The following is a 21,208-nucleotide window of genomic DNA, read 5'->3' on the forward strand; positions in this document are numbered from 1 at the left end:
AAAGAAAAAAGGGCAGCAGGTGGAACGTGGAAGGTCGACCGCTGCGTGCCGTGGAAAGTGGAAATTAGACAGTTGATAGAGATTGGGAGGGAAGAGAACGAGCAAGGAGACGGGTAGGAAACGCCAATTAAGCAGGCGCTTCAGCAAGTGGCCCCTGTTCGCACGAAAGCACTAAAGTAAACCTGAAAAAGCACAAGTAGGGGACCAACCCCTCCCTCTACTCACTTACCCCCACGAATATGTTGTAGTTGGTCCTGGAGTTCCGGAGGCTTACGACCTGCTCCGTTCAGGGAAGCCGTCCAGTAAGATCTAGTGAACAGGCGGACGAACATCATACAGCGCTAGACACAACAGGGAGAGTCGTACTTCGTAATGTGGGTTCGGGATGGGGCGGGGACAACCGTTGTTGGATGTGGAATGCGTGATGGAGTGGGCCACAAAAGAATGACAGGGGGGTGGAGCGCAACCCACAAGGGCGCAAGAAACAGAGACGGCAAGCGATGGAGAAGAGAAAAAGAAGATGCTGTGGTCGACAAGCGCAAAAGTCTTGACAGAAGCCACGGGCGATGGTCGAGCAGACGGAATTGTAAATTTCGAGACAAAAGAGGAAGAAGAGGACAGAAGAGCACCAAACAGAATGGAACCATGATTTACGGGGACTGTCGCAGTGATGCTCCTTACAAATGCTGCGGTTGGCTGTTGGCGTGGCAGGAAAGAGACTGCGCTGGGTTTCTCCGCCTCAGCAAGGGAGGAAAGAAGGAAAGTTCAAAAGGCAAGCGTGGCCGCGCTCTTTCCCCTTCCCACTTGCGACGGCGCGACAAAGCGGAAAGAACAAAGGGCGCCGTTCGATAGCACTTTCCTTGAGAGAAACTCCTGTTTGTGGTCTTTGCTTCTTTGACGCACGGAAGGAGCCTTCCTCATTCGGCTGCAGTTGCACTCGGCTGCATGTGCTGTCCTTTGCGAAGCAAGAACATGCTTGCGATTGGGTTGCAATTGGACGCCACCAAGACGTTCACGCATAACGAGACCCACCTTTGTTCTGTGGTGCTTCGCCAAAGAAAGAGGGAATTTGTGCGAAGTGGGTGTGAGATTTCAGACATTGTGCCATCTCCATGGAGGACAATGATCGACGGACCACCGGTGGCGGCCGTCTCGTTTTCCTCCCGGAGTCGACGACACTCGGCCGAGTCATCCCCTCTACTCCGTAAACCGACGGCAAAAGACTCTGCCAAATGAATAATCGCCTTACAATGTACTCCGTATATCCGCGTGCTTTTGACGGCAGTGGGGTGTTAGGCAAAGGCCTCGGGCGCCAAGGGCTGCTCAAAAGAGAGAAGTGTCGGTCAGACAAAGCTGAGAGAAAATACGACGTAGAGGCATGGCACTAGGGGAACACGTCCGCGTGCATCAGGCGGGGACAATGCTGCAAGTCGCCGGAAAGCGCCTAGTCTCGGGGAGCGGCGCTGTGGCGTGGGCTTTACCGTTGCTAACTTTTAGCGATTAGAGAACTGCGGCTACGGTCGCTTGCTGAATTCGTCCATGGCAAATATTGGAACTTGACAGCCAGGCCGCCGTGGTCCAAAATGATACACAAATAATGAATTAGAGATGTTTTAACGGAGCCACGAAGCAAACAACCGAGCGTGGTACAACGCAATACTCTATTTGGACTCTGCGCGTGGCGTATTCCGTACTGCAATCAGTGGCAGAATGTTCTGTGACATAAAAAGTGGGTCCACCACGGCGATGTGCATCGATCGTCACAACCGTCAACGTCGCCTCTCGGAGCATCGCCGTTTCGTGCAGCCTATCTTGATTCTCGACATGTTCGTCACAACGGCTGTGGTCAAGAACCGTGTCACTGGTTATTTGATGCATGCAATTAGCCGTTCAGTTCAATTTTTGTCAGTTATGCGACATCTGGATGACAAACGAAACTCCATTGCTCCAATGCTTCTTTTCCACTTCTTCGGCAATGCTCTTGTGTTTTCACCCGAAAGCTCCCGTATTCCTATAGTTCTCTCATCGAGGCCTCGATTTCCTATTGACGACCTCAATAGAGATTCACAGGTTAGCAAATCACAAAGAAAGTGGCTGGTATCGTTCCGTCACCTTGCTGTAAACCCACTTTATTTTCGTTTGCTTGTGTCACCGCAGCACTCGAATCCGAGGAGGCAGAGTATGACAAGGTGGAGTATGACAAGGTATTCCACAGTCTCACACAGACAATCGAACGTAGATCTATGGCAAGTGGCATATCATCTCTTATCATCACTTTGATGGGGAAAGTCACTTTGAACTTGGGGTCGGGCATGTGTCACAATATTAGTTAGCGAAATGTCCGATATGTGTATTTGTTTACATCAAGATGCAATATCTCATTTTCTCAGGAGATTGTCAATGGCCACAACCGTATCTGGTAACTACCGCACGAAGTTCAAAATTATTTTACTTTGGTAGTTTGAAAACGTACAAGAATTATATTGTATATTGCAAGTTCCAGCAAAGGTAGAGAAGGCAGCGACACATAAATTGAAGTCAGCCCCCCGATTCGTTCCAAAACCAAACCTCCTCTTTCCATGTCGCCATCGTCTTCATCAGAGAGTATCTCACTATCTTCGCGAGTTTTGTGTCATCATCTGACTCTCTTTTCTCAGTGCATCTTCTCTCTTCTGTCTACTTTCTCGTCATTCCCATCCCCCCTTATCATCTGCCCTCCACGTTCTCTCTCTTCTTATTCTTATACTTTATATATTTCGTCTTCTATATCTGTCACTTCACCTCGAGGTCACTCCAAAGATCTCTCCATCCTTCTCAGTTGCCTACTCTCTGGTTTCTGACCATCCTTCCCTCCCGACCATTACGCTCGGCGGCTTTTCAGCCTTGTTTTTTCAGCACTGGTCGCATCTTAAACCCTCCTTCTCAATATCACATACTTTCACGACACGAATATCATCTTCAATAAGATGGTTTCAATCACCACCCTCGGGAAGCGGCCCATGAAGCGCGCACGAAGCGATTCGGACACATCTGGCACCGGCCCGCCGACCAAACGCCAGCGCTCTCAATCTCCCGATAGCGAGGCAGAAAAAAGTGATCTTTTATTTGACTCGGAGGGACGTGCCAAGAACAAAAGTGACGTGGTCGTTTCATTCAAGTCAAACAACTGGGATACATAGTACGACCCAGTTGTCGACGAGAACGAAACTTTAGACAGGTTGTTAGCTGATATAAGAGCTGTCCACGAAGACCAAGCTGCTCTGGCAGCGGAAAACGACGGCCGCGCATGTGCCTCGTGTGATGCTGTGGAAGAACAATCTCCATCCCAACGCAGTCCGAGCCAAGACGCAAGTGAGAGCGACGTGGTCACTTTCATTGACCCCGGTCTGACAGAGCCCGCCGCAACGGAGTCGGAATATGGTGATGAGAATGTGGCCCCTGTTCCTTCCACTCCTCCCAATGTTGGACGTTACTATTTCGAATCGCCTGCGAATTGTAAGCCACCCCAGCACTCTTTGCATCACCCTACTGCCAGCCATATATCCTAACGAAGCACATCACAGTCATTGCCCCGTTTTCCGAGCCCGTTGATCCCGCTAAGATTCAAGCTCGTGAGGAATCCTGGGCACGGTGCCGTCAACTGACGTTCCTTCTTGCCCGGGAGGTTAATATTGCCCCAGCCGCTCCCGACGCCACGACTACTAATCAGCCGCTCGCGTCGCCATTCAAGCTCGACGACCAGTATCAGTCCATCAGAGCATTCCTTGACGATGAAGCGGAATCCAAGGAAAATGACGAGGAGTCCAAATCCGATACGTCGGGCATTGGGATCTTACAGCCTCTTGAGTCCGAGGACGAAATTGTCAACGGTCGTGACTCTGTCGTCGATTTTCAAATCTTCATCGACGCCGACGCGAAATCCAACATCTCGGACAGCAACGCTTCGGATAATGTCTCTGGCGATGACAAAGTCAAGATACTCGAGACAAGACAGAATGTCGCTGAGGATCTTGGCGATGCTGATGATAAGGAACCTTCCTCCTACGTCATGATTCGTCCGGAGGCACGCAGTCCATCCCCAGGAAGCGAAGACGGCCTTTTGATGCATCGCCACATCTTGAGCCCGATTCCTGTGTCGCTGCTTCACAAGGCTTCGGATGATGCGTCTGACGCTTGAATGACGGGTTGTCGGGAGCTCTTTCATTCAACAATGGAGAAGACCAGATCATGGTCACCCAACACTATGCCAACACTATGTTCGAATTTAAGAAGCCCAACTGTTGCGCAGCTGCTCTTGCCTTTTTATCACTCGCTCTTCGCCTCCGCCTTCGCATCGATTGTCAGTACCGTACAGTCATTCTTGATACTGAGTTTGCAGTGGCCCATACACAGTCACCGCTATACTGTTTTGTTTAGTACTATGCTTCAGTGTCTTTGTTCATCTTTCTTTCTTCTTTCTGACTTCCGACTGTTCCGATCATGACGAGATTGAGTATGCGTCCTTTTCCGTCTTACTTGTCACTGGAGCAGCTCACACCTAGACGGAAGCCTACCGGTCCGTTGTTGTTTTAATGCTTTCACTTTTTCACTTGCATCGACGTGGTCTTTTTTTCGTCTGCTCGACACATTCCACGCACCATGATTCTCGATTTACGGACGTCGAATCGAGAAGGGATGAATGGCATCAACTGGGGAGAACTTACACTCCCTAATTCGAATCTACCATTTACTGGTTGTCAAGGACTGACGTTCAGATAAACATCAGGGGTCGGATGAACTGTTACAATTGTTTGTTTATGTTGTTGTATTTGTTGTCTTTCTGTTTGCCCATACAATTATGTCATCTATATGGAATGAACCTTTCATCAATATGCTCAAAGAAAATGTTCTCAGTGGTAGATAAGCAATATTTTTAAACTAATTGAAAACTAAAAAGGAGAATAAAAATAACAGCAGGTAATCACCTATACGCTGATAACAAAGCAAAGAGCAACCAGTTACATGTGTTTGTGTGGATGTGTTATTGCTGTCAATTCAGTCGACCAAATCCTGGCTGTTGCAATCACATGTGAATCGTGACACTTTGCTGCAGAAGGACGAAAAAGTAAGCTATTCTGCGCTGGGTGGGTCGGCTACAGGCGGGTGACTCTCGGAAGCAGTGGGCGGACTGGCATAAGACGCTGCCAACAGGGCTGCCAGTGGCGGGACAGAAGACGCAGGCTCGATCCGTTGTGCTTTCTTCGCGTCTCTTTTACCTCTCCGATTTTGACGTCTTGCTCTGGGCTGCGATCGCATTCTCTCACCTCAACATACATTTTACTCGACGACGACGACGACTTCGCACAGCTCACACAAACCACCCCCTTTCCCCTCACACACCGACGTCATCTCGCCCATCCAGCCCTCTCTTCTACCAGAATCCCTCCCAGTTTGCGCTTCAGGCACGTGCTTCGACCACGACATTCCGACCGAGATTCGCTTCCCAATGTCGACAGCGCCGCCTTGTCTTTCTTCGAGGCGGCAATTGTGAACGCATTTCAAGAGCGACCCAGTCGATCTGTCGGCAGCGAGGGCTGGGAATACCCGCTCCTGATTTCTCGTCGGCGAGGCTCGACTCGATAACTTGACCGTCCGACGCCGGTAGATGGCTGCCTTTGTAAGTTACGCAATCGCCCACTAGAGCCTGGACGGTCCTTCCTTCTCCCGTTCTTCATTTCGCCTTCCTGTGCCACTGCATTTCCGCACGGTCTTTCCTTCCCACGGCCCTCTGTGCCTTCCTTGCATGTGAACGTCCATAGCGGTCGTGCTTTCCCGCCGCAATTTTATATGCAAACCACCTGACTTGTTCCCTGTCGCTCCTGCATTGTATTCATCCTGGGGTCATTCGGGCCAATTTGGCGGCTTCTGGGGCGCTTAATGACCAGGAAGCTGGGGATAGCGGCTGGTAGGCACCTGCCAAAACTCCGAGCCAAAAGCGGCCGGCAGCAAAGTGGCTGGGTAGGCTCTACCGAATACCGCGTTGGCCCAGAAAAAGTGGGACTTAAGCCTCTCTACCAGTCTCCAGTCAGCAGGACAACAGCGAGGTCAGACTTAACGACGTCAGCCATTTCTCGTGCAATGCTCGACACCTCCTCTCCGCACACCCTCACCTTTGTACCCGACTCTTTTGTTTTTCATCCCACCATCCCTTCGCACTTCCACCCTTGATGGGACTTCATTCACAAGCAGCCATTCATCTCTCCCATGTGGCCTCCCATGGCCTTTACGTCGTCGCGGCATTCACGGGCGTACCATTGAATGCCCTGACATCATCGTGTCTGCCTAATTGACCTAATTGATCTGACCTCGTCTAACACGCGGGACATTCGGCCTTTCTGCCTTAGGACACGCCCTGGCTCTCCATGTCCGCTCCGCGCTCTTCGTTCCTCCGCCCCGACTCGTCTGACCGACACGGCCACTCCAGTCCTGCGTCACCCAGCCTGTCTGGGGACCATGACGGCGGCAACAATGGCAACGGTGTCGGCGGCAGCGGCAGCGGCGGCGGCAGTGGCGGCTACGACTCCTACCACAATAACTCCTCCAACCCCAAGCCAACCTATGCGACCTTCTCCCCCGCAAACGCACTGTCCGGCAAAAACAACAACACCTCCGCGGCGGCGAAACGCCGAAGCACCATCCTCGTCCACCAGAAATCGCCGCTCCTCCTCGCGACCCCACCCCAAATCACACGCGCGCTGGCCTACAGCCACCCGTACCTCCTTCCTCTCAATAAACTGGCCGGCCTGATTACCTGGACGACAGGCGACCCGTGGGAGAGCTTTCTCCTTGTGCTCCTGTGGTGGCTGGTCGTCTTGTATGGCGACACCATCATTCGGCTGGCCGGCCCCATCCTCTTTGTGCTCACTCTGATTGGCGGTATGTACGGCCGACGGTACAGCCCTCTGTCGACAAGCGGCTGGAGCAGCGAAGACGGCGTTGTGGGCGGCGGTGGTGGTGCTGGCGGCGGCGGCAGCCACAGTCGAAGTGGTGGCAGCACAACCAGCGGCAGCGGCTTGGGCTACTTCCTCTTTGGAATCGGTGGTGGCAGCAGCGCGAGCGGCGATGCGAAAACGACTGGCCGTGAGGCGACGGGCAAAATTCGGTCTCGGACCAAGAATCATAGCCTCGACGGCGCGGGCGCCAGCCACATGACATCGGGAAAGGGGCGCAGTGGGGCCAACGGAAGCGTCGAAGCTGGTGGCAATGGCAGCGGTGGCGGCGGCGGCGGAGGTGGTAACGGCCACCAGCGCTCTGCGTCCGAGGCGGTGGCCAGCGCGCGACACCAGAAGACGCTGGACGAGATTGTCGACACGCTGGGCGAGTTTACCGCCCGCTGCAACCTTCTGCTTGAGCCGCTGCTGGGGCTCACGGATTTCCTGTCGACACAGAGTACGGCAACAAGTGCGACGACACGGCCGGCGCTGACGGTGCTGTTTGTGCGCATCTTGCTCTGCACGCCATTTTGGTACCTATTGACGTTGGCGCCCATGCGTCTTGTCACGACACGCCGCGTAGCGCTGGTGCTCGGCACTCTCATCTTGACATGGCACTCGCGCGTAATGCGTGTGAGCCGAACGATCCTGTGGCGCAGCGCCAGCATTCGGCGGACGGCGGCGCTGGTAACGGGTCTCGAGTTTGAGGGCCCCATGCGGCCGTCCAAGGCACCGTCGTATGTGACGGCCGGAGGGTCAAACTTGTCGGACCCTTCGACGACGGCGGCCACAGCAGCAGCTGCGCTGCAGTCGAAGCTGTCTAGCACAAAGCCGGGACGGCGGCTGTCCACGCCGCGCGAGTCGGAACTCACAAAAGCGATTCGACGCGCCCGCGCAGGACAGGACGCCGGCGTACGGTTTACGTTCATTCTGTACGAGAACCAGCGGCGGTGGGTTGGTCTGGGGTGGACAACCAGTCTGTTTGCCTACGAGCGCCCGGCGTGGACGGACGAGCACAACAACGCCGTGCCTAGCAAGGACGAGTTTGAGCTGCCCGAAGTCGAAGACGGCAGCAAGATGCGGTGGCGGTGGGTCGAGAACAGCCGCTGGCGCGTGGACGGCGTGGTGGACGATGCGGTGCGGGTGGAAAAGACGGGAGCGCACGGCGAGCACATGGATACCTGGGACTATGACGGCGAGGGTGGGCGGATGGGATGGGTGTACTACGACAACAAATGGCAGGGCGGTCGGCGCGGCCAGGACGGATGGACGCGCTGGACACGACGGCGCAAGTGGTACCGCGACGCCGAGCTAGTGGAGGTGGACCTCGAAGACGAAGCAGCATCCGCCAGCTCCCAAACCGACGAGACCGTCGGCGCCAATGGCACCGCAACACCCGGTGATGCGGCACAGTCATCCATATCCTCTGCACAACGATCCTCCTCGCCGGCACCATCGCAAGCGGGCACTGTTCTGACAACCCATACGGCAGCGACATCGGGTTCAGAGGGCACCAACGCGGGTGTGGCGGCCAGCACTAACGGTGCAGCCGACAGCAAGCCTGCCACCAAATCGGCGAGCATCGCCAGCGGCGGTGACGCGTCAGCTGGTGCAATCGACAGCGTAGACGGCGGAGACGGCTCCGAGACGGCATCCATTATGTCGACATCGTCCAAGTCCACGCGCTTCCGCGCACCTGGCCTGCGGCGGCGCGTCACGGACACCAGCTCACGGGGCAGTGCGGCACCGGCCGTGACGACAGCAGCCACAGCAACGGCGATTCCAGCCAACGACGGGCGCTCCCGACGCAGCAGTGAAGCCGAGGAAGAGGCAGACATGCTCAGTTCGAGCCTCGGCGTCAAGCCACACGGCAGCGGCGGCGGCGGAACCAGCAGCTGGGGCTATGGTGATGAGGCACTCATGAGCCTAGACTAGCATACTGGCTCGCTGACGAGTTTGTAATAATTCACTTTACACAGTCACGAAGGCATGCTTATTCACCGGGACATTGGAGAGCACACACACTCTTGTTTATGTATCATTATGTTGTGGTTGCTCATTTCGGGAAGAGCCGTTTTGACACCGTGGGCTGGTTGGCATATGCTATGGAATGTAAGTTTGCCATCACCAGAGTCTATGTGATTGTGATGTGTCGTCATAAAATATCAATAAACAGACGACAAACAGACAAAGACTCGTCCTCGTTTAGGCCAGACCTTGCAGCTGGGCAGCATAGTCTGCGACTTGGGTGATGCTGGCCGGCGAGGCAGTAAAGTCGGTGGTGTAGCCGTAGACGGTAAAGTAGAAGCTGTGGACGCCCTGCTGGACGACGGCGGCAATGTCCGTCTGCAGCGCAGATAGCGAGGCGGGCGCAAAGGGCGACCACGTCTCGTAAAAGTCGTGCACGACAATGCTCGACTTGGCCGACCGCGCGGCGTCGCCGACGGTGGTCGCGAGCGCCGGGGTAAAGGGCGCGTAGCCGCCCGTCGGGCAGCGCACAATGCCGCCCGGGTCGGTGGCGCCCGTCGTGTTGGTGTAGCACGTCTCGATCTGCAGGATGGAGTCGGCCAGGTCAAACAGCGACTCGCTGCCGGCCTGCACGAGCGTGCCCGGGTTGAGGACGACGGGGCCGCCGCGCCCGGCAAACGCCGTCTTGGCGTATGTCGTCAGCTGCGTGTTGTTGGTCAGCTTGGCGGGCACGGTGTCAATCTCGTCAAAGAAGATGCCGTCAATGTGAATGTCGTAGCGCGACGCGTTGGTGGTGAAGCCGGCCGAGGTGGTCCAGCTGGCGTACTGGTCGACAGCCGCGGTGAGGTCGCTGTAGGCACGGGTGGACCGCGAGGTGTAGATGTAGCCAATGGTCTTGGCGTTGCTGCGGGTGTTGAGGGCGTCGATCCACTGGGCCCAGTCGGGTATGCTGGCGGGAGGGTTGGGGCTGTAGGGCGGGCCGTTGGCGTCGTTGATGACGACGTAAAAGGGCAGCTGGGGGTGGGCGTCAATGGCGGCGATGAGTGCGGTCCAGTCGGCCGTGGCGGTGGTGCCGGTAGGATACTCGTAGAGGGGAACGAGCAGGCCGACGGCGCCGGCCAGCGCACGAGTGTAAGCAACCATGATGGATGGGTGGGAAGAAAGGGATGGAGTGAATTGGTTTGGTGGAAGAAGACTGGTGGTTGTGATCGATCGTGGTGAGATGGAGGTCCGTTGGCCTTGTCAGTTGAGGGCGTCGTTGTTTTATATCCATGTAAGTGTGTTGAGCAGCGGCGTTACTCCTTTGTATTCTGTTCCAGCAAAGCACCACGGCGGTCAGCATGGCTGCCGTTCGTTCTCCAGAAGAGCCGTCGTCTGACGATCTTCGCTTATCCCTGCGATCATAAAGTGGAGGCTGGCCTTCCTTCCAACCATAGGGCTGTCCTGAAGGCGTGCTTGCAGAAGGAGCCCTCCAAGGCTTGCAAGGGAAGGTGCCAAGGCTCGAGGACCCACGATACGATGTACTCCGTAGGGCAGGCGCAGGCGAACCGACGGTGCCTAATTGCGGCAACTACGCCCTGTTCGGTGATTACCTGCGAGTTCCCGAATTAAGGCTCCGGGGCTGACGGAATATTACGTCGTAGTATGGAGTCGAGTATTTGAAGTATTGGACGGTTTGCTGCGGTATTACCGGCCCCCTTGTCGTTTGTTGTCTTGTTTCTGCAGCCTTTTTCTATTTCTTTTGCGCCCCGTTAAACGTGCATTCGTGGTCTAGACCGCCATCGTCTCAAGCTGGACGCAACGCAGTGCAGATCTTGCTCTCTTTTGTGTCTTTGGCATTGTTTGGCTATGGTTGGCTTTGTTTGGGGATTTCCTTTCGTGGCGGAGTCGCAGGAGCCGGGTCAGCCCTGCCAATCCAGGGCCAGTCTCAACCGTGTTTATACGATATACCACTTTGAAAACCTGAGCCACCTGAACCACTTTAAACCACATTGAACCACTTGGGACCGCAATAGATCACAGTGTCTGATTCCTTCGCTCCTTTGTAGAGCCCGGACCCGTGGTATATGACCCCAGGCATCAGCATCGGATGGCTCGGTGAGTGCGTGGAAATGTGGGAGGGCGAAGGTCGTTCTCCGTCTTCGTATCATTCGGGATGACGTAAATTGCATGACGTGCGCAAAATCAAAAGGAAACCAGCCCAATGGCTGAAAAATTGGGCGGAGGATCGCGAGGATGAGCTTGGGATGCAGGAGATGGGGGAGTCGGAAACGATGTGCTTGTTTGCTCAGGCATTGAACGGCAAACCATCCTTAATGACAATGCCGCCTCTTCCGGATCCACTGCGCCATGGTCGGACCACTTGAGTACAATAGAGTTGGAATAGTTTGTAGAGACCACGAGGCGAAAAATTAAGACACGCGTTCTGACCATGTTTCAAACAAAAAGTGGCCATCCACGGATGCGTGAAAAGGACCTGATAAATACGGAAGCACACATGCAGACATAAGACTGCGAAAGGGAAAGCACCGAAGCACACCCGAGTAGCCCGGAGGCAAAACGTGGGGAGCAGCACGGCGACCATTGGGAGGCTCGAACTGCAAAAGCAAAAGGGGTAGCCATAGCCTCTTTGTTACCGTCCTCGTGGGCCAACACTGCCCTTGGGAATTGGTATTGAAGGAATTAAAGACACATTTTATTCAACAGTTTCACAGCAGCTGTGCGGTAAAAGACAATTGCGTGCTACGTCATACTTGTCCGGAATATGGTTCACGTATATAATAAGTTGTGCCAAGATATGTCTGGTCGTTATTCACCCACTGCCGGTGCTAAACGAGAAGTCGTTCAATAAATACAGTTGCAGAACTGCTACAATAACCTCGACACTGATTTCTAGTGATGGAATTCCGGCCACATCAGGTAGTGGTGGCATACCAGTTCCAAAGCCGTGACTATTTGTGTCTACTTTCCTTCCATTACTCGACTGCTGCGCGATTGGGAGAGGTGATGAGGAGAAATAAGTCCTATGTTTACCGGTAAACAACAGGCAGAACTGCCGCCGGGTCCGGGAAAATAAATTGGTGGAAGTCTCAAGCAGCAGGTCACAACAGACACGTAAAATTTTACTACCAAATCTAATTAGAACGCGTGGTTCGGCGTCTCCCTGCCTTACAGAAAATATCAAAATCAATTATTTATTCCCTTTTGTTTGGTCAAACATCGCGGCCTGCATCAAGTGGATGCAAGCCAAAAGGCGACGGGCATAGTAACATAACAGAAACACAGTTATTGGTGCATCGTGTGCCCCTCCATTATTTCAGCGGGTAAGTCTACGCCGCTTTGCTGTCACATACACAGCACATCCTCCTGGCTGTCCGCATAACCGTAAACGCGCCCCGTTCAGACTTTAGTTTGCATCTGCGTCCTCTTCGTCAACTTATCATGGCATCTGATGAGGTTGAAACTCCGACATCTCGGCCTAGTCCACGGAACGAGACGCCTAAGCCGGACGCCGCTCCAAGCAACATTGAAGAAGGCGCCGAAGTGTATCGCACGGGTGGATTCCACCCAGTCTATATCGGCGACGTGTATGCGGGCAAGTACAAAATCTTGAACAAAATTGGATTCGGGGTGTACTCGACCGTCTGGCTGGTCCGAGACGTGACAAAATCGTGAGTTCATGGTTGTCTGGTGATAAATTGACGAGAATGTCGAGAAAGGAGAAATGACACATACTAACGATGCTGGAATAATGGCTTCCAGGGACAATGATGAGCGCAGATTCCGGGCTCTGAAGGTGCTGAGTGCCGAGTCGTATGGAGGAGACCGGCCCATATTTGAGAGAGAGATCCTTGCGCATCTTCGTGACGGAGACAAGGGAGATGCCGGCTACGCCTATGTTTGCCACCTCGTCGATGATTTTGAACACTACGGCCCCAATGGAACCCATGTTTGCCTTGTGTTTGAGCTCATGGGAGAAACGCTGCGGAGCTTTGGTGCGTGGTTCAAGGAGGACAGGCTGCCGTACCCGGTAATGCGCAGATTCGCCATCCAACTCGTCTTGGCCGTCCATTTTGCACATAATCACAATGTCATCCACACAGGTGTGTTTTTTGGGGACTTCTATTCTCTTTACGACTCCCAAGACCAACACGTACCCTCCCTTCCACCAGGCTGACAGACGATTGGCAGATATCCAGCCGAGCAATATTTTTGTCAGGTTCCGAGACACGTCTCTCATTGAGTCACGATACCTCGTCAACGTTCCCACCCCTCAACAAGACAAAACCGAAGAGAGATACTCTCCAGTTCCCTCTCAACCTCTTCGTGGCTACTACTTTGGCGAGGCAGACTCGAGGAGGGTCGCCAAGTTTGATATTGTCCTAGGCGACTGGGGGGTGGCGAGCTGGACCACACAGCACCTCACCGAACATATCCAGCCTGTCGCTCTTCGCGCCCCAGAAGTCTTGATTCGAGCACCCTGGCATATGCCCGCGGACTGGTGGAACCTGGGCGCACTGCTTTTGGAGCTCTATCGCGCGGTGCGCATGTTTGACGGCAGAGTCCCACCGGACGGCCATTACGAACTGAAGAGGCACCTAGCCGAGATTGCCCATTTTTTTGGCTCCTTTCCAAAAGAGTTGCTAGCACGCGGGAACCCAGATCTTGTCCAGAGCATCTTTGACGACGAAGGGATGCCCAAGGAATTCAAACCCATCGACCGGCCGCCCCTGGAGTCGGAAGCGTTCATGCCAGGACTCAACGAGGAGGATCGGAACGAGTTTGGATCGTTTCTCAGGACTATGATGAAGGTCGACCCGGCGGACCGGCCCTCGGCAGAGGATCTGTTGAGGCATCCTTGGTTGCATGCTATGAAATAAACTTTTTTTTATTTAAGTTTTCTTTATTCCTGTAAGATTACAATTATTCCAGGTCATCATTACACAACTACATGGAATGATAAACTCACAGAGATAAACTCATTCATGGGACTTTTACTGTGGAAATTACCGTTACTGTACTTTTCAAGGAGCGTTTTTAATGACTACCAAATTTGTAAATTAAAATTGTTTTATTATGTTCGAAATTCAGAATATATCGATGTCGTAATTATTGGGAATCTATTAACGTGGTTGATAAGCGAGTGAATCAGACAAGCGAGTGGATCACTTCAATTTTCACTCAAAATCGAAATTTTCAAAAAATCATAACTTCGCCAAAACATTCTTAAAACAACTAGGATTTTCAAATTCACCCAAGTAATATAGAACTTATATAAAACAAATTTCTTAAAATTTTTAAATACGTAGAACTTTACAAAATGAAAAAGAGAGGTTAAAATTAATCTCCACTTCCTATCTACCCATGTTTTGTTAAAATTAGAATTTTTATAGGGACTGTTTTACATACTATTTACAGTTATTTAATGAATTTGAAAATCCTAGCTGTTTGAAGAATGTTTTGGTGAAGTTATGATTTTTTGAAAATTTCGATTTTGAGTGAAAATTGAAGTGATCCACTCGCCTGAACCAGACTGCAAACAGTACCTTTAAGCGCATTGCTGCAAGGATGTTCTCCACAAAACGTAAAACGCATCGAGAACGCCGATGAGTATAATCCGGCAGACGTAACTTTAATGACTTGCAGGCTCTTGTCTGACAGACCGCCCGCTGCGGTGGACATCTGCGGCTCTGCCCTGCTCAGCCAGACAGTCTGAATCGGGAATGAAGATTCTTCCATAACGCTGTGCTGTCGAGTATACCTTCTCGACGGCCTCCCAGGTATTTGGAAGACAGGACACTGTGATATTTATCAACGACGAATGGTTGACTGGGTTGATGCAAATGTTAAGGAATTCGACAAGTATTGCAAGCTTCCTTTGACATGGCCGACTCGCCCAACATGATAGTCAAGAAACTCTGACTTCGAAGGTGATGAATGGTTTCCGTGCAACATCTTGTCTCCTTTACCACAATGATCTTGGGGACACCGTTGCAGATACGCAAGACCTGGGAGGTGGTCTTCTTCGTCGTGGCGATGAAAGGTGGCGTAGTAATGGCGACTGGCAAAGTTGGCGAACAAGTCTGTCGTTGACGTCTACATGTCAATGAAGCGGAATAGACTCTCGCAGCGACCCGTTTCGATGATCTGTGCATGGTACGACTGCCGTATGTGTGTTTCTTTCTTCTCGGATAGAAACGACGTGCAGAATGGACGTCGGCGCCGATTTATGAGCAGCGAGGCCGTTTGTTGATCGTCGAAGCGACATATGCACTTCGGAATATGTTGCAATTCCTGTGGCATCCATTCTTCTCTTTAATTATCTGGTTTGCAGTGCACATGCGTGCCACAGTGTTTGTCTGTCACCACCTCAAAACGGCTGATTAGATGGAGACGGTGAGCCAGGGTGGTGAGCGGTTCCAACGTCAAGCATTGCTGTCCTCTCCGGTGACGGTTGGGATAAGGTCGCCGAACGTGACACTAAACGAGGCCCGTTCTGCTCATTCCGCAACCCAGTGTCGTCTGCTGATGCCACGCAGTCGGTCATAACAGAACAAAAGTGACTTTGAAACCTCATTGGACGGTGGAGACTTTGCACATATTTTTCAACATCGAGACGGATTTTTACTGATCTGGTGGGCCTCTAAAATGTTGCTACGACAAGACATTCAAAGCTCTTGCTTGCCCTTTGCTCCACAATCCCGACACATTCGCGAATTCGAATACCACTGGGCTCGATGTGCAGTAGTCGTTGCTATCGAGCTACACCAGTACTGCCGTCGACTCTGTTGAACGCCCAGATGTATGGGTCAAATCAACGTGAGAAGGCCGGCCATAATGCGTGTCCGTTCAGGAGTCGACACATGATTCCCACCGGGCAAACGAGCATGCCTCGCACTCGTGTCGCTCAGAACCCACAAAAAAAAAAAACCTTCAACATACCTGCGGCCCAGCGCCGGCTCACAGGCGAACCACGGCAGAAGCGCGCTAGGGAGGAGCGGGATCAAGGCGCCGCTTGCTACGGTCGACGTGGACGAACGAGAGACCCTGTTCGGACGCATTGCGACCAACCAGGTCCATGAAAATGCGGCGGTCCTCGAGCCACTTTGATGAAGGGGATCGCCGGCCCCGAGTCGCAAATAGAACCGCTCGGGGTTAGTGCCGCCATCGTTGGACGCCAGAAGCATGCGGTCTCGAGCTGCGCGCGACTCCATCACGACACCGCCATAGGCGGCCCGACTCACCGCCCCATTGGGGCCAGTAACCAGCCCGTAGGCCCTCTTGTGGCCCCGAACGAGCACCACCAGACGGTGCATGAACTCACCAGCGATGTGCAGCAGGGCCCGGGACAACTCCTCGTCGAGTCCCATGGAGAGGTCAACCACATCAGCGATCGAGCGGAGAGCAGCGCGCACGTTACCCATAACAAGCGCGGGCACTTCCTCGCAAGAATAATGACGGTTCTCGCAGCGCTGGCATCTCGTGGCGACGCCGCGCACGCAGCGCAGACTCCAGACAGGACGGGCGCCATTGAGGTTGTTGGCGGCGCTGGAGATGCACGTCACGCACGCGTGTACCTGGGGATCAGTTGCGACACGTTAGTGAAAAGACCTTCTCCTTAAATACTAGGACTCCCTTCTTCCTTTTAGGAAGAAGGGGTAAGAATTAGTCTCTGTTATAATACACACCTACCCTCGCCCTCGAAACCAGTGCTTTTCATAGACTAATCTATTGTGATGACCTATCCATCAAACATTTATAACAATTCTCGTGTTTTTTGTCGCGCCATTTGTTCCTGTTGGCCATCTTGACAAACTGTTGCGATACTACGGCGCATCAACCATCGATGTGGCGTGCACCTTTGGTCTCCTCGCCATGTTTTGTTCATTCGTCGCCAAGCAGAGCGCGTCGTTTACCAATAAAGGAGGACGGAGGAGAGAAAAATGGGCTGTTTCTTCGACAGACATAACCTTTGATAGTCTTGACTTGGAGCGGACTGATCACCGGATGCCTTTCTCCTCTTGGCAAAGATCTCTCTCTCGGTGGGCATTTTGTCCATGCCTCGGTTCAGTCTTTGCAGAAAGAACGGCGTCACGCTCTTTTTCATCCACATGATCTGGTATACGCAGACATGATGCTTTGGTTTCGACGTAGCCTATTTGGTCCGCCGTATAGCGCACTGGACATTTGTTGTCGATTTGTATAGAATTGGCCCACGTTAGACAGCCCAGATGGTCCGTATCCAAACCAGTATAAGGTGAGACGAGACCACAGTTCTACCACGACGTCGACTCTTTGGATAGTTCAAGCGGTAACATGTGCCAGTACTACTGGCTTTCCTGTGTTCGTATGGTAGATCAACTCCAGTTAGGACCTGCTGGGAATAATTGCGCATATGGTCACCGCACATGTCAATGTCGTCATTTCCCTCTACTTCAAGAGCAGGACTTGAAATAGTAGTTGGTCCTTTCTGGTCGCACCGTACCTCGCAAGAAACATGTACATCTCTGCCACAATGGTGATCGAAGCAGAATAACGCAAAACGAGGGCCGCCTGAGATGATGCAATGGCGACAAAGGCTCGGGTGGACAGCCAGTTGCACGCTTTATTTGACTGCTCCTGTCGGAGCACGGAATGTGTCTAATCCTTTCCACTTGTTTGTTAACGAGCACTTCTAAGCTCATGGAGGGTGGTGGAACGTCGATGGCCCTTTGGAAGCCGGACACGTCAGTCTTGTTCGTGTATTCCCGAGCCATGGCGAGAGAGGAGAGTCCACAAATACGCGCCAGCACCGCCGTCACTATGGCCAGGAGGGCCTGGCAATCTCCGGCCATCATGGCCGGGAGCTACATCAGTTAGCAGGAACCCTGTCACGCAATCCTAAGTACAAAGAGCCTTACCGGCCAACAAATTCCCTTCCCTCTGCACGAGGTGTGCAGGCACCGCAGGGAGCCCCCCGCGAACACGCAGGCCGGGGCCGCCAGCGGGCCGGAGCCCGAAAATGCCGCTCGAAAGCAGCGGTAACAGGGGAGCGGCGCCAGGTCGTTGGGCACTATGATGGCCCCAGCGACGTCATGGGCCAGGGGAGCAGGAGCAGCAGCGGCACTGGGCCGACGGACCATTATCGTGGTTGATTCCGCCTTCGAGATGTAGCCGCTTACAACCAGTTTTGCATGAACTTTGTTCCGTAGTGTCTCACCGACGCACTTTCTGTGTTGTTGTCATGTTGGGCATTGTGTTGTCGCGACTATTCATCTCGTCATGTTCGGCTCGTGGACTTGCAGCCTTTGCCGCGGCGGTCGTCCGCTCACTTGAAAGGCCAGAACTTATCAGAGTGCTGGTCGTATTGACTCAACAAAAAGCACCTGATATTTGCTGTGGTTCTGCTTGTCGTGGCTTGTGTACGGCGTGCGTCTCCTTTTGCTTTCGAATCGGCCGAGGAATCGGCCAGGTCTTCATACAGCTGGCGATTCCACAACGTTCTCCGTTTCTGCATCTTGGACGCCACGGTGCATTTCCCGGTAGAGTCGAGATGTGCACATAAACAGTAAAACGGCCGGTTCTACGGCCATGTGTATGCCTCCATCTTTTGGTTTGGGCGGCGCCGCCGACGAGACTCCGGTCGCTCTGCGCAGCGCATCCGATGCAGCAAGAACTTTTGCGTAGACCAGGGCCAACTCCCGCGCCTTCGCCTCGCTAGTGACAGTGCCACTCTGATTCTTTGCGGCATCGTATTTCGATCTGAGGTCATGTTGAGTGTTCCACACTAGTTGGCAAATGCCGCGCAGGTCGGCCCGGATCTAACAAGAGAGAGTCAGTATGTCGACGAGCCTTCGGAGACGAATCTGAGACTCACAGGATGACACGATTTTCCTTCACAGGAGCACCCCACGCAAATGTCCTTGCCTTTAACCCCAACGCAAGGGAACTTACTGCGAGATCCTGCCCAGGGCGCGCCACGCAGCGGAGGCAAGGAGCCTACCTCTCGTAGCATATCGTCGACTTAGAGACAGCTCTCCATCACTTACCCCCTTGTCGGCGCGCCCTGGGCGCATCTGCCACCCAGCCGCTTCGTCAAAAGCAATTGCGGCTGTCACGTCCTCACAACTATACTTCGCGTCCACTGACCGAAAACCTGGGGCCATGTCTGCGATAGGCAGCTAAAAGGTTGACGAACGGCGGGAGCTGAGAGACTTGTTGTTGTGGGTTGTTGACGAGAGAAAACGCGCCCACAATGCGCCGAATTGTGCGAAAGTGGTATGTAAGAGGGAGAGTTGGCATGACCTACGGCAAGATACTTGCCGCGTCAGACTTACATCCGATAGTAGTCTGTCCCGTGGTTTCATTCTCGTCAACAACAGGGTCGTAGGTACGTCTCCGGTCAGTCCGTAAGCGGATTTGTTCCGATCAATAAGACAATTGATGTGCTTGGATGGAACGTCGTTGTTCTAGGAACTTTGCTGAGTGACCTAGGCGCCTCTGATATAATATACTTCTGCTTGTTAAAGTGGCCATCCCAAATACCAATATCTGATCAAGTTCTGACATATAAGAAGGCGAGCCCATCCACCTTTTCTCATTTGAATAGCTGGATGGCTCCGCGACTCAATGTCGAGTTTGACAGCCACATGTCCTGGCTGGTTCTACAGGCCATCGAGACGCCATTCGTCTGTGCATAATTTTCGTAGCCGTCTGTTGGTCACGATGGATCGAAAAGGGGCTTGGGGCCATAATCGAGGCCTTGTTCACCCAGTCTCGCCCTCTCCCACCACGGATCTCCCATCCTGGTGGACAGTTGTCTGTAACATGACATGATTGGTCGATGTTACAAGGCCATTATGCGGCCTTCGTGGTGTTTGGTTTTTTGGAGGAATAACAACATGGCGCAGCGTCGAGAATGGGCTGTTTTTTAACATTGACATAACTCTTTTTCATAGCACTGCCAACCACAGTCCTTTGTTACCTCAAAGTCGATCTTGTTCGGGCCAAGGATCGTCGCAAAATCCCCATGTAAAGTTTTTTTTTTTTTTTTTTTTTTTTTGGCTTCCACAACCATATCATTTGCAATAGTCTTTGAGGCCGGGTCGAAAAAAAGCATTTAAAGAATGGAAACGTCTCTGTTGGCACTTCATAATACGGCGCCAGGTTGCTCGAGAATGGCGCGTAGGCGATTCACTGGTAGCCGTATTTGATCACTTGATCCATTTGTGGTTCTGGAGATCCATACAACGTGTATTCTTCATGACAACAAGCCGCATACCCGAAAAAAGTAGACTAGCTGCTCGAAGAATTGCCTGCGGAAGTTGGGCTGTCTATCAACTGTCGTAGAACAACCGGATCGAAAGAAATTTCCGAATCCCTGAGTAGACGTGTCACCGATTCCTGGGAATATAAATCGCCGGTATATCGCACTGATGCATTCCTTTCATGAATTATAAATATACCTTACTATTCCTCGATATAGAAGTTGTCACGACGACTTTTGGCTGCTCTTCGACAACAGGCTCTTATACCTTGTTGTATCCGTGTAACATAATATAAGTGATGCTATTCCATCACGGATTGTGAACCATTCCTAGGTTTGAATGACAGTGAAGTGGAATGCTTATCTAGAACCGACCCTGTTCCGTTTCCAGACGTTGTTAGTTTATTGTAAGCAAGTACATCAGCTTCAAGCAATTGGTATTGTTACTCTTGCCTCCTCGTCGTAAGATGTGGGGTGGGACTCTGACGCCATATAGAAATGCAATGCCTTGATCCTCGGCTAAAGCAATAGTCTTTTATCTTTGTTATTCATGAGTAGAGCTTCCTGTTTCTGGTTGTCTCTACCATGACTGATACCAGCAGCCAGACTTCTATCTCGCTGTGGGTGGTGTCTCAAAAGCATTATACTTTGCTCTCAACGACCCAAATCCGTCTTTGGAATGGACGTAATGAGCCCTAAGGCCAGACGGCAGCGCGTATTGCTGGCCATCTGCCTTGGAAATACCTCTCTCTCAGTTGTTGTTGGGTGATTGAAATTGGCTCTTCACCACAAGAACATGACTCGAGGATGACGGCGACAATAACGTGGTGTCGACCGATATTGACCAGTTTGTCTGGCATGTCGGGCATCCATACTTGCAGAGCGACTCGTTGTGTGAGGCTCATTTGGGTGTAAATGCAATTTGCAAGTCAAAAGGTACTTAAAGTCAAGTAATAGGCCCCAGCAGTCGACAAAAAAGAACGACTTCCGAGAATAAAGAGTTACGAACAGGATAGACAATTGG

General features: G+C 52.5%; 6 protein-coding genes across 6 annotated transcripts; 3 read left to right on the top strand and 3 right to left on the bottom strand.

Moving 5' to 3' along the window:
* Positions 1–2,966: 2,966 nt before the first annotated feature.
* SPSK_07634 (uncharacterized protein) lies at positions 2,967–4,177 on the top strand (the record flags this gene model as incomplete). The annotated part of the gene is made up of 3 exons (XM_016734293.1): positions 2,967–3,143; positions 3,180–3,495; positions 3,564–4,177. The coding sequence occupies 3 exons, from the start codon at positions 2,967–2,969 to the stop codon at positions 4,175–4,177; spliced, it is 1,107 nt and encodes a 368-aa protein (XP_016590405.1).
* A 2,224-nt stretch (positions 4,178–6,401) lies between these two features.
* On the top strand, positions 6,402–8,906 carry SPSK_07067 (Integral peroxisomal membrane peroxin family protein; the record flags this gene model as incomplete). Its single annotated transcript, XM_016733736.1, has 1 exon — positions 6,402–8,906. One exon carries the CDS (start codon positions 6,402–6,404, stop codon positions 8,904–8,906), a length of 2,505 nt encoding a protein of 834 aa, XP_016590406.1.
* A 270-nt stretch (positions 8,907–9,176) lies between these two features.
* On the bottom strand, positions 9,177–10,082 carry SPSK_07830 (uncharacterized protein; the record flags this gene model as incomplete). Its single annotated transcript, XM_016734485.1, has 1 exon — positions 9,177–10,082. The coding sequence occupies one exon, from the start codon at positions 10,080–10,082 to the stop codon at positions 9,177–9,179; it is 906 nt and encodes a 301-aa protein (XP_016590407.1).
* Positions 10,083–12,380: 2,298 nt separating this feature from the next.
* Positions 12,381–13,819, top strand: SPSK_07501 (serine-threonineeeee protein kinase; the record flags this gene model as incomplete). The annotated part of the gene is made up of 3 exons (XM_016734163.1): positions 12,381–12,610; positions 12,702–13,042; positions 13,131–13,819. 3 exons carry the CDS (start codon positions 12,381–12,383, stop codon positions 13,817–13,819), a joined length of 1,260 nt encoding a protein of 419 aa, XP_016590408.1.
* Positions 13,820–15,748: 1,929 nt separating this feature from the next.
* On the bottom strand, positions 15,749–16,659 carry SPSK_07826 (uncharacterized protein; the record flags this gene model as incomplete). The annotated part of the gene is made up of 2 exons (XM_016734481.1): positions 15,749–16,487; positions 16,628–16,659. The coding sequence occupies 2 exons, from the start codon at positions 16,657–16,659 to the stop codon at positions 15,749–15,751; spliced, it is 771 nt and encodes a 256-aa protein (XP_016590409.1).
* A 710-nt stretch (positions 16,660–17,369) lies between these two features.
* SPSK_07359 (uncharacterized protein) lies at positions 17,370–19,084 on the bottom strand (the record flags this gene model as incomplete). The annotated part of the gene is made up of 6 exons (XM_016734023.1): positions 17,370–17,558; positions 17,606–17,785; positions 17,840–18,145; positions 18,401–18,739; positions 18,873–18,917; positions 18,968–19,084. The coding sequence occupies 6 exons, from the start codon at positions 19,082–19,084 to the stop codon at positions 17,370–17,372; spliced, it is 1,176 nt and encodes a 391-aa protein (XP_016590410.1).
* Positions 19,085–21,208: the final 2,124 nt, after the last annotated feature.

This window comes from Sporothrix schenckii, assembly GCF_000961545.1.
Source record: "Sporothrix schenckii 1099-18 chromosome Unknown Cont41, whole genome shotgun sequence".
NCBI classification, from domain to species: domain Eukaryota; kingdom Fungi; phylum Ascomycota; class Sordariomycetes; order Ophiostomatales; family Ophiostomataceae; genus Sporothrix; species Sporothrix schenckii.